Genomic DNA, 13,013 nt, shown 5'->3' on the forward strand with positions numbered 1-13,013 from the left:
CATTTAGTGTTTGCAGAGAACGCCAGTGCATCTTCCTTTAACAAACTCATGTCCACCTCAGTGCTGTGAAACACCAGGTTAACTCACCCCAGCTGGCAAAACCCAGGACTGTCCCTTATTACAGCCGAATCCTATTCCCTCTTCCTTGAAATAATTTTAAATGAAAATCATTCTATCGCAATGTATCTATTTTTGGCTAACTATCTCTGTGTAGAGCGTTGGCATGCTATATCAATGCAAGTTATTTTATGAAGCATTACATAGCATCTACAATGTACTCACATCCAAGGCTCTTCACAGATGCAAAAAGCAGACAAAAGTAGATATCAAGATACAGGAGAAGATATTAGGGAACAACTAAAAAACTTGGGCAGAGAGTTGAGTGGCTAGGAGGGCCCTAAAGGAGGGGGGAGGTGGAGAAACTTAGCGAGGAAATTTCCAGCACATTGGTGTTTCAGACATGCTCACATTTACATTTCTTGAATTTGAGGCAATGATGGGGACCATACTAGGGTGAATGACTGGGAATGGGGTGTTAAGTTTTTGAGGTGGGGTTTGGTGGGAAACAAGAGCACCAAATGCAGAGATAGTACTTTCTCTAGGAAAAGACAGACAGTCTTGAATTTATGTAACACCTTTCATAATTTTAGCACACCCTTACAGCTAATCAAGTTTTTATTTTTAAGTGCAGTCATTGTTGTATTCCAGGAGACATGGTAGCAAATTTTGCACACTGCAAGTTCCCACAGCACAATGTGCTAATGACCAATAATCTGTTTTAGTGAGGTTGATTAAGGAATAAATATTGGCTAGGATGCAGGAAGGATTCCCCTACTCTTCTTCAAAACAGTGCCAAAAGACCGTTGACGTCCATCTCAAAGGACAGACAGATGCTGAGGAAATGGCCTTGTTTATTATAGAGACAATGGGAGTAGAGAAGCCATGCAAAAAGGCAAGGTTGAGGAAGTGGCCTGAGTGTAAGGAGGAGAGATTATACAGAGGGAGAGGTAGAGGGAAGAGGCCTGTGAATTTAGAAGAGAAAAGACACAGCGAGCTGAGATTGTAAAGGATGAGCTGCAGTTAATGCAGTGGCTGGGGATGAAAAGGGGACAGATGAGAAACTTGGGTTTGATTTAGTGGGGACAGGAGGTGGAAGTGTGGAAAACAATAAGTGTTTTCAAGAGCAGGTGCTAAGGGTTGAACAAGGTGTGATCCTCAGAGGAGAAAGTACCAGAGGATTAGCAGGAGAAGCCAGTGTGATGTGGTGATTAGGTTTACATTGTCACCGTGGCAGTTTTGACAAGGCAGGTGGTGGGAAATATAGCCAAGCAAGAAGCTTGCAGCAAGGAGTAAGGGATCATCATTGCAAGCCAAGTTTCAGTTAAATCCAGGAGATCAATGCAATTATCCACAATAAAGTCATGGAGAACAAGAGCCTTATTGTGAGTGGATATTTGAATGGATATTCTGGAGTATGATGGCTGTCTTCTGGCAAAATCCAAGGCAGCAGTGGTGAGTGGGGAAACGGGGCAGGAAGCATGTTGGTAAGGCTAGGACAGTTGATGTTGCTACTGTCAGCGATGGGCCCTTCAGAGAGCATTAGGAGAGTAACTACAGGGTATTCAAAAAAAATTCAAGCTTGGAACAGGAACAGGAGAGTAGGAAGGTAGAGCAGTAATCATCAGTTTGGAAGGTTTAGGGGTAGGCCAAGTAACCAAGCAGAGAGAAGAAAGGTAGCATGACAGGGAGGGGAGGAAACAGGGAAAAAAGGCTCATGAGATATAAAAAGGGAAACAGGTTAACAGGCTCTGGTCCAGACTAGGAATCAAAATGCACACACAAACGAACAGAGAAAATTTATGGATTCTACTGTCATGGTGATTAGAAGAGACGTACCCAGATCGTAAGCAGAGGGTCTTCCCTCTTACTGTAGGTGCCGTGTATCAACTGGATCAAAAATTGTGGCACCCATTACACATGGTGCCTTAATATTACAATATCTATTAACCAACTGTCAAATGATTGTGCAAAACTTCACTGGATCAACAACCCCACAATGCATTCTACAGATCTACAGTATGCAGGATAGCATGAAACTTGGAAAGTACTATATAAATATTAGCAGGAAGTCCGGACTACTGCACCATATATAGAATAGACACAAATCAAGTGTAATATATAAAAGTATGGACAAGAAGCTTATGCCATGTAACAGAATGAAGTGTCGGTGTCATCAATTTACTTTTCAGCAAGCATGACTAGCACCTGCCATATTAAAAAAGGGCCAGAATTGTGGAATTTCATCTTGTATATCCTATTTTTTTTTTAAAACAAGAACAGCATATTCTATAACTCAACATCAGCAACACCACAAGAGATCTGATAGGAATACATTAAAAGTTTTATGCATAGCATGGACTTCTGTACTGCACACATTTCCTGTAAGCATCACATTTATTTCCAAGTCTCCTCATCACCCTTTGTTGATTTGCTCTGATAAGCCAGTATGTTACATGGCATAACATCCCACAGTGAAAAAGCGTATCCTCAGACTTGAGTAATCCCATCGGAGCTCTGTTAATATACACAAAAATAAACTGAAACTCCTCCCATAATCATTTGAAGTGCGAGTTAACACAACCCACATTGAAGAGCAACAATGAAGGGGGAAAGGGGAAGTCTATTAAATACAGTACGAAGTTGCAGAAAATGTTGCTTCTCAGACTAGGTATTCTCTTGTTACCAAGTCTACTGAAATCCATCAATCCTTAGTCAACATATTTCACAGACAATTTCCTGTGCAGATCTGAAAAGCACTGGCGTTCTTTCTGCTCCTAAATAACAATCTTAGAATGTACATGTAAATTTCAGTATTGGCTTGGCCTAACAGAAAGGGCCTTCTTTACAATGACAAATCGCTTTGACATTAATTTTCTTATTAAAAATGTTAGTCATAGACAAAATAATTCAAGTTTTCTTACTCAGCACATAATCAGATGGAATCAAGCTACATGTTATTTTAAGCATGATTACAACAGCACAGCATATGGCTTAGAGATCCTGGCAAACAGATTTTTAGATTTAATGGATAGCTTTTTATTAACATTTTCCCAGAACTCCGCAGGTTGCATTTAAAGAATTAAGCTCAGATAAAAAAAACTAACATGGCATGTTGGCTGCACAATTAGTTTGTTCTTCTACCTGAACACCCAGATTAAAATCTATACCAGAATGATGGGGTGAAATTCTTGTCTGTTGTCTGGTTGTAAAAGATCTTCCTGAGAAATTAATCTACTCACTTCAACCCAGTTCCTAGTGAGCATGCGAGCACACATCATGGAAAATGCTATAAATCAGTAACATCAGCACTAACTTGGCAATCTCACTCAGAAGAGCAAAATGTGTCATTACTTCAGTGATTCCCATGAAAAGAAAGGTTCATGGTGTCTTGCTACTGTGGACAGTTACTGAGTAGAAGCCAAGTATCAGCACAAGTGGGAATCAACAACTAGTAATGAAAACTCTTGTATAACATCTCATTTGCTTTATGAATGCTAGTCTTGCTTCCTAATAACATTCACATGCTTGTTTTCCCCACGAGTAAGTAGAAGAAAAGGAACAGCAACTAAATGACACTGGCAGTATCAGTGACAAGGCATGTACGCACACAAAACACCAGTTTTTTGAGCAGCCACTGATAAGGCAACAGGCTACCTTTTAAGTATAACTTTGCGGGAGCCTACCTGGGAGCTGTAATAGCAAAGAGGTTGTGGAAGCAAAGCTGAGGGACCAGGGAAACAGTGACAAAAAAGGGACAGACTGAAAATACTAGCAAAGAACCACTTTGGATTTGCCCAACAGAGCAGCACAAAGATATAAAAGCAAAAGTGAACCACTGTGACTTACCTTCTAATGATAGAACACCAAGAAAATATTACAACGCTACATCTATCTCTATGTCAGATGAGAAAGCTACACAGAATCAAATCATTGCAAAACTCAAAATAGTGTAAGATGTAAGATAACACAAAATAGCAAAAGAATTAAGGATTCTGAAATCAGGCCATTTATCAGGGGAAATCATTTAAAAATGAAGAATGAGAGTAACTTTGAGCCATGAACATTTGAAGATCCTTAAAATTACAATGATGTACCCATCACATTACATACAAAAATACGCTTTGCCTAGCTAACCAAACACAGCTCGTAACCTTCGTTCCTTTTTATGGCAAAAGCTGAGTGCTTTGCTGAGTAACACAAACAGAAATCACAATCCTGAAATAGTCAGCAATCTCTAAAGTTCTCATTAGCATGTGCATACCTTATATACTTCACTGAAGCCACCTCGTCCAAGTAAGTGTAGTAATAAATATCTATCATTCAATGTAGGGTGATCTTTGAATCTATAAAAGAAAATTAGGCTGGGTAAACATTCGGAAATCAGCCAAAATTCCATTAACTATTAACTATTTTTTGTACAGATGCATATCATGAAAAATGTTAACATATCAAAGTTTTCAGATGGGTGAAACTAGATACTGAGCACTGAACAATATATTCTTGATGTTTTGTTAAAGATAGCGTAAGATGAGTTAACATATGAAGATATGATTAGTCATTAGTCTATTTAAAAAGTTTAAAACTGGGGCAGTTAGGTTTTTTTTTTGTTTGTCAAGTAGAATGGTAGTGACTGCTTTTTTGAAGGAGGAAGGTGCAATACCAGGCGATAGTAATAAGATTCATATCAACAAGTAGAAGGCTGAGGAGACAGAGTTAAGGCATGAGATGGGCTTCATTGATTGGAAAAGGGATGATTTGTAGGAATAGCTTTGGACAAGAAACAGGTGGAGGGACAGTTTGGAAGAAGGAGCAAGAGACAGCAGCCAGCTTTGAAAGCAAAGATACAAGTGGGATTTCCCTCAGCATTGAAAACAAAGTTAGTTATATACTTTTTGCAATTAAACTGTTAGGAACAAACAGGAGCAGTAAAGTGGGATGGAGGAGATTGAAATTGCTTCCGCTAACCAAAATAATTTCGGAGCAGTGGCAGATTTAGCTAGGGAGAAGAAATTATTGTAAATCTTTAGATGTTCAAGTTATATTGTGCAATGAACATCCAGGTCAGACACGTACCAGATAGATTTGAGATTACAGCTGCCAATTTGAGGCCACTGAGCTGACTATTATAAAAGGGAGGCATGAGAGCAATTACCTGTCTGGATCTGAGAACTGAGGCTGTTCTGGGAGAATCAATGGAGATTTTGATACCTTTGTGGGAAGAGGGCCAGAAAAGGGGACAGTTAAAGTTCGAGAATTCCATTAAAGGAGTTGGGGTATTTTTTTCTTGGGAAATGAGAGAGAGTGATTCAGGAGCTCTATCATGAATGGAGGTCTCAAGGCCCTATGTGATATTGAGGTCAAGATATGGCAATGTGCATAACAAGGAGGGTAAATGTGGAGGGGGAATAGTGTTGTCTTGTAAAGTCAGGCCAGCAATCTGAATTGAGATTAACTAATCTTATGGGATGGATTTTTGTATTTTTTTGTTTAGGAAATACACACAAAACAAGGCTTAAGAGAACTGTACTATCCAAAAATGCAAGTATAACTTGTTCTTGTATTATGGGCAGTCTATTGCTAAAGAGGTTTGTTACATTTATGCTAGAAAATTTAATCTTAAGAAAGCAGCATCATTCATCAGAATTCCCTCTCAAAATAAAGTACTGAGGATAGTTTGAAATTATGAAGAATTCCAAAACTCTATTACAAGAATACAGTGATGAAATTATAAAATACAAGTTAGTGCAGATTTGCACCTTGTTCCAACATTCAGAAAACACACATAGAAGTAGCTATTCAAATGAGCTATTGTACTCCTTTCGGTCCAACCAGAAGTTGCCAATAAAGAGGAACCAACTGCTCCTTTTAAAAGGGACATAACAAGCAAAAAAAAAACAAGTGATTATAATTGATAATCCAGTCAAGCAAGTCAATTATTGCTCAATTATATGAGTTTGTCATTTTAATAAGATGTACTCTATTGATTCTACTGTGGGTGGGGTGCGAGGATTAAGTGTAGCCAAGAGATCAGAGACCCATCAAACCCAGTCAGTATAAAGTTAGTAACTTCTTTAAGAATTATATGCCTTTATTCATTCTGTTTTAACTGCTAAGAGTTCAACTTTTCTGTATTTATGCCTTTTGATTTTGGTTGGTTAGCATTTATAGTTGCATTAACAGAAAGCCAATTCCCATTACATGCGTTTTCCATAGTAAATCAGACAAGTTAGTATAATTAGTGAAAATGTGTATAACATTTCTACTTCCAACATTGGGACAAGTCCAAGCTTCTTAAAAAATGACTCATGCATGGATAGTTTTCAGTTAACTCAGTCACTAATTTTTTTTAAACTATGATAAATGCCAATGAAAAATAAAAAGTGCAATGTTTTTAAATGTGGCCTTTTAAGTTTAGAAAGGTATGCCTTGTCAAATTTGGCGAAAGCCAGGTAGAACATTTTCACATTTTGTGAGGTGACAAACTGATGTTTAAGAATAGACAAAAAGCAAACCTGATGTCTGAGAAGAAGACAAACTATTATGTTTGGGGTTTAAGTAAGAACAAACTGCGAATCCTGGAAATCAAGAATAATAACAAAGTACAAAAATCAATCAGGAAGCCTAATAGTAGTTGCAGAAACAAAAGATAGATTGCATCAGGTGAGTAACCTGAACTGGAAACTGGAAGAAAAGAATTGATTAAGGGAATCAAACAAAATAAAAACCTTGGCATGTATGGGGGTGGAGAAAGAGAACAGGTGGAAGATGGTTATGTTCTGGGGTTTTTAAGTTACTTCGCACAGGTTTAACATCACAGGGTATCCATACGAACATACGACTTAGGAACAGGGTTCGGCCACTTGGCCCTTTGAGATGCTCCGCCATTCAATGAGATCATGGCTGATCTAATTGTAGCCTCAATTCCACATTCCTGCCTACCCCCGATTACCTTTCACCCCCTTGCTTATCAAGAATCTGTCTACCTCTGCCTTAAAAATATTCACTTTGCCTTTTGAGGAAGAGCTCCAAAGACTCTCAATCTTCAGTAAAAAAATATTCTCCTCATCTGTATCCTAATTGGCAACCCCTTATTTTTAAACAGTGGCTCCTAGTACTAGATTCTCCTACAAGAGGAAACATCCTCTCCACATCAAACCTGTCAAGACCCCTGTAGGATAGCCCACACAGGTATGTGAAACGGAAGTGTGCCTTTACATGGCCAATATCTAGGTATTTTATATGGGCCATTGGGGCTGAACTATATCTTTATTAGAGCATTTTATCTTACTGGTTAATGTGCCTTCACATGGATCTTGCTTGAACTGAGAAGGAAGAAGAATAAACCTTCACTAAATGGTAGTTTGATCTATAAGCTGCCAATCAGATTTACTGGACAGTAAATGGATAAGTGAACAGTATTGTTAGATCGTGCAACTACTAGAATGGTAGAAAGTGAACTAGATGGACCTTGGTATTTTTAATCTGGCATCTTTCATGCTCCAATAGATAAAATGCAAGAGGAAGTGAGTTGATGAGCTAAATGTTCAAGGAAGTTTTATTTAAACAAAGCTACAATGGGGTGAAAGCTGATGGATAATGTGCAAAGAGAGTTCTAGTGAGACAATGGAAAGGCATTAAAACAAAGGCATGAAAATAGCTAAGAAAAGAGTAGCAAAGGCTAGCAATCTGAAATAAAAATTCCAGTATGTGTTTTTAATTTCAGATTTTCAGCTTCATTAATTTTCTTTTTAGTTGCATTGCTCAACTTACTGCTGCCTGGAATGTCAGTCTTAAAAGAGTCCTGTTGCTTTCCAGCATAAAATCTCACTTGTATCTCTCACCTTGTTCACTATCTTAGCTGCCCTTCACCATTTTTATTTATATTTTCCAAAATCCATTTCCACAACTGCATCCCTTTCCTCAGTATTTGCCTCCAGCTTTGACTTCTTCCATGTGAATTCCAGCTAAAGTTTCATCGTTTCTTTTTCAGATCCATTTGTGATCACTGATGTAGCCTGGATATTTAATTTAACTTTCAAAATTTCACACAATCCACTCTCTCTCTCTCCCCAAACATCATACATTAGCCTTTCCTCTTCAGCAGTACTGGCATTTGTGGTTCAGTTTGTAGCATTCTCACCTCTATATCAGACATTAAACCAAAGCCTGTTTGCCCGCTATGGCACCATTTTAAAACGAAGACTGGAATTCTCCCTGGTATTCTGATCAATATTTATCCCTCGGCCAACATCACCAAAACAGATCATCGCTGTATGTCAGAACTTAAAGGGAACAAGCTAGCTGCTGCGTTTCCTACGTTACAACACTGACAATACTTCAAAATAATTCAGTGGCTGTAAAGCATCAGAAATGTGCTGAGGTTGTGAAAGGTGCTATATAAATGCAAGTACTTTCTTTGTTTCTATTGGCTGAATCAGTGTTATTGTTCTCCTGGTTTTCTATTCTGCATCATCCTTTGTCTCATCTGTTACTTTCCCAAAACTTGTTTTTCCCTCCCATCAGGCAGCAACCAAAGGGACAAATAATTCTCCAATGCCAACTAATTACTGATTCCTTTTGGTCCTCATTTTCTTGAAATCCTATTTTAAACTCACTTCTGTTTACTATCCCTTCCAACTTCCCCTTTTGTAATTCTAAATGATGTGTCCTCAGCAAAGGTCATAAGCCTCATACCTGTATGACCACATGATGCTAAGGTCTTCTTCTGTTACTTTGCTTCCATGCTTATTTTTTTTTTTGGCTGGGGTCCACCTCCTGAATCTGACACCTTCTCCTATCTTTAGCCCTTTTGATCCCGTGGATAAAAGTAATGCTCACCTTGAACGACATAGCTCAATCAAAGACAGTCAATATAGGCATGTAAAAGGCAAACCTTGTCTAATGAATCTTTGTGAAATAATACTGTACATTAATAAGGGAAATGCCGAGGATCTTGTATATATGGACGTTTAAAAAGGTACCACATAGCATATGAGGTTTGTTGATACAAGTAACACATTATTCATGGGAACATAGCAGCAAGGATCAGAAGTTGGTTAAAAACAGCAAATCACTATAGTGGTTAATGAATGTTTATTCAGACTAGAAGGATATAAAAAGTGGTGTTCCCCAGGACTCAGCTTTGTGATCACTGTTCTTTAAAACTAATATGGACTTGACTATAGGCTGTACAGTATCAAATTTTGCAGACAGCGCAATAAGTGAGTGCAGTTAATCGAGGAGAACAATGTTAACTTCAGAAGGACAAAGCCAGGCAAACAAATTGAACAGATAAATATCAGATCAAACTTAATGCAGAGAAATGTACGGTGATGCATTTTGGGAGGAAAAACAAGGAAAGAACATATACATCAGGTGGTAAAACCGTGAGCAACTTGGGGCTTATATACAGATATTTAAAAATGAGAAGACAAGTTGGGAAGGTGATTAAAAAAAAAAGCACTTCTGGAATCTTAGGTTTTATAAATAAGAGCACACACAACAAAAACAAACAGGTAATCTTAAAACTATATAACTCCTTGACTAGTTTTGAGTCTTTAGGAAAATGTCAAGGCCATGGAGAAGGTGCAGAGAACACACATCAAGAATGAGAAATTTTAATTGAGGGTGACCTCTTAATTTTAGCAAAGATGGCCAAGAGGAGATTCGATAGGTGTTCATATTTGTTTTCCGGACAGCAGCTATTGGTAATGATTCTGTTATTCCCTTTTACATCTTAGACCCATTTTCTGTTACTTCACTTATCCAATTACCAACCCCTTTTGTCTTGCACCATCATATTATTTGTCATTTAATCTCTCCTGCCTTCCACTCCCTTGCAGCTACATCTCTTACTTTCTGAACAAAGGTCCTCAGCTGAAACGTTAAGTCCCTTACACGACAGGTCCGGCAGCATCTGTAGAGAATTCCAGTATTTCCTGGTTTTATTTCAGATTTCCAGCATCCACAATATTTTGCTTTTGTGAAAGAATAGTAAGGTCAGGAAACATTGGATTTTTCTGGCCCGGGAGAAAATAACAGGAAGCCACGGTGACATAGCTCACTGATGCATTCCCACCTCTAGAGAACTTTCCGAGGGGCGGCTGAGAACTGGGTGCCCGCTCCATGGAGGGCAGCCAATTAGTCCAATTATGGCCCACCTATGAGTCATTTTGAGCGGGCATGGGTATTATACCGCTGAAGGGGCAGCACCCCTCTGTGTGCTGAAGCTGCCAGCTTGATCAAAACAGTCTCCCCGCGACAGGCCAGGAGGCCATCAGAGCCGGAGGTGCACGCCTCAAAGATGGCACCACAGGGATGAAAGGCCGTAGCCTGGACTGAGAATAGGCCTGCAGAGGGATTTTTTCCATCCCACTTTCCTTACTGGCTTCAGGAGTCTTTAAGTGAAACCCTTCTCTATTGGCAGTCTCCATGTTGAGGTGCCCTCATGGTCCCTGAGCTGCCTCAGCAGCAGGCACCTTTCCTGGTGGGGCTGCAGAGGCTCCAGAGTTGCTGGCCCTCTGATTGGGCCTGCAACATCGGGTGACCGCCTGCTGTCCTTAATTGGCTGAACATTGAGGTGGCCTATTTGGAGTCCACCTTACAGAAAACTGCACCGCCGGTCTCTCTGCCAGCAAGTGCGGGCTTAGGACTCTCTTTGGCCCCAAGTTTGGGGTCCTGAAGCCCACTGGAAAATCCAGTCCTTTTATTTTATGCAGGGGTTGACAGAATTGCCCTAGCAGAACCAGAAAGTGGTGATAGCACAGTAACTTTTGAAGGGAAGTGGATAAATATTTGAAATTTGTTAATAAAAAGGCAGAAGAATGTAAACTTCAATAACTTATACCCTCTTTTTAATCTCTTGCCTTCTTTCAAACATTTCACTGCGAGCTACCACTGCAATAACCAAATTGTGTTTGTCCACACTCTGTAATCACATCGATCTAACTTCTTTTGAAATTAAAGCTCCCAATTCTCTCAATTCCAGCCTACACTATCAAACTTGTCAACAAGAGGGTGCTGTTAACAATTGCCCTCTAGAGGATCGAGATCCACTATCTGTGCTTCCTCTTATTCCCATGGAACATGACCCACAAACCAGTTGTCCAGGCTGTCATCTTTACTATTCAGGAGCTCTTTCCCCTAACCACCTTCAATCTTGCAATTTTGCAGCTCTCAACAGAGCTAGTTCTACCTCCTCTCTCAAGATATACAAATAAAATCTTGGTTCAGCTTGTCTGTTCACAAGAGTCTCATTATATTTTGACTATTCTTTCAGCCCCTTTTCTAGTACTACCTATCAACATTCATAACTGTTCTGATGCCCTCTACCACTTTGGCAATTTCAATTTTTGGGTTCCCAGTTGTTTCCTTTTAACATGATGTATCACTTCCTCTTTCAACTCTTACTAGCATTGTCTCTGAACACAGCCAGCCCCTACTCCACACCACCCTATTCTGTTTGGCTAAATTTATTCTCACCCTGAAAAATTTCCTTAAACTTCCTCCAAATAAAAGTGGGAACCCCTGGATGCAGCTTTACCTGTATTTCTGCAAGATATATGGGGCACGATGTTCCAATTTTACAAAGGCTCCTGCCCTGACTTACTCTGTTACACCAGAGTCTGTTACTGTTGCTTAGTGCTCCAAATTGGATCTTGAGAATTTCATTGCTTAGGTTTTCAATTTTCAAATAGCTGCCACCTTCAGGTGGAGAATCTCTTACTCTTCCTGGGCTTCTTGATCTCTTTTGGTGGCAATAATCACTCCACAAACTTTATAAACCCAGACTTATGCACTAACTGAATTATGCATCTTTTCAGAATGTTGCTTTGAAAGCCTCTATCTGCATTTCTTTCCATTTACCCATACCATTGTATGCACTCTGATAACTTCAGTATTCATATTACAGCTTTTGAAATGTCACTTGTTCCACAGCTAACGCCTCCCTTCAGATAGGTCTCTTGATAGAGTCCACCTCATTTTCCATCTCTGCTTTCATACCTTCTCAGATGACGATAGGATATCCATTGTGCTCCCCTTCTACTCCACTAAACTGATTTTTCATCAGGTCTTCCAATATCTACAAAAACACATCCTTGCTCCAGCACCAAGCATGTCCCCAAACCCATGGCAGACATACCGCTGATATTACATGCATAGACCTTGAGTCAGAGCAATGCTCCGGCAAGATTTCTACACCTGTGCTGGCCTATCTTTCCTACTTTTGGGTGGTGTTGTGTCTGCTGTGTTTCTAGCACTTATTATTTTAATTTAAAGCAGTTGCAGTTACATTTTTCTTGGTTGGAATCTTCTTTCCTCTAAGTCTTTCTTGAAACTCATCCATCAGTTTTCATCTCTTCAAGTATTTAAATAGAAAAAAAGATCTTTCTTCCTTTCTCCTCCTCTCTTTTCTTATTCGGTTCAGTTCCATTAAATAGTTTGCTTATCTTCCAGTTCTGAAAGTGGGTCCGCAACCAAAATGTTTTCATTTTACGGATGTTGATAAACCTATTGTAGAATTCCAGGAATTTTTTTCCCTCAAGTTTACTAAAATTTAAATATTTTGAAGCTATTTAAATGACTAATATTTAGTGCTTGTGAGATTAAACATTATGTTAGAAGAAGAATAAGGGGGAAACAGGGGGCATTTTCCTTTGAAATACATGTAACTAAATTAAATGTTAGCCTTAGTTCTCTGTCAGAATGCTCTGGTCTTACTTCATGACCTGAGCACATGGTCTAGGTTGACTATTACTGAGGGAAAGCTGCACTGCCAGAAGTGCTATCTTACAAATGAAACATAAAACACAGATCAAATATCTGCAACCCTCAGGTGGACATCCATGGTATTATTATTTGAAGAGGAACTTGGAAGTTTTCCCAGTGTCAACTTTTATCCTTCAACCAACATCACGGAACATTTGGTCATCTATTTTACTGCTTTGTACAAA

General features: G+C 39.1%; 1 protein-coding gene across 9 annotated transcripts in view; it reads right to left on the reverse strand.

Annotated features, from left to right (window-relative positions):
• The window catches only part of LOC144686660 (serine/threonine-protein kinase tousled-like 1), a 184,622-nt gene that overhangs the window by 37,486 nt on the left and 134,123 nt on the right, over positions 1-13,013 (reverse strand). For all 9 annotated transcript variants that reach the window (XM_078552153.1, XM_078552154.1, XM_078552152.1 and 6 more), the window contains one exon: positions 4,322-4,403. In XM_078552153.1, the coding sequence (XP_078408279.1) occupies positions 4,322-4,403 (82 nt within the window). The remainder of the gene's footprint in view (positions 1-4,321; positions 4,404-13,013) is intronic.

Source organism: Cetorhinus maximus, chromosome 11 (genome assembly GCF_964194155.1).
Source record: "Cetorhinus maximus chromosome 11, sCetMax3.hap1.1, whole genome shotgun sequence".
In the NCBI taxonomy this organism is placed as follows: Eukaryota; Metazoa; Chordata; class Chondrichthyes; order Lamniformes; family Cetorhinidae; genus Cetorhinus; species Cetorhinus maximus.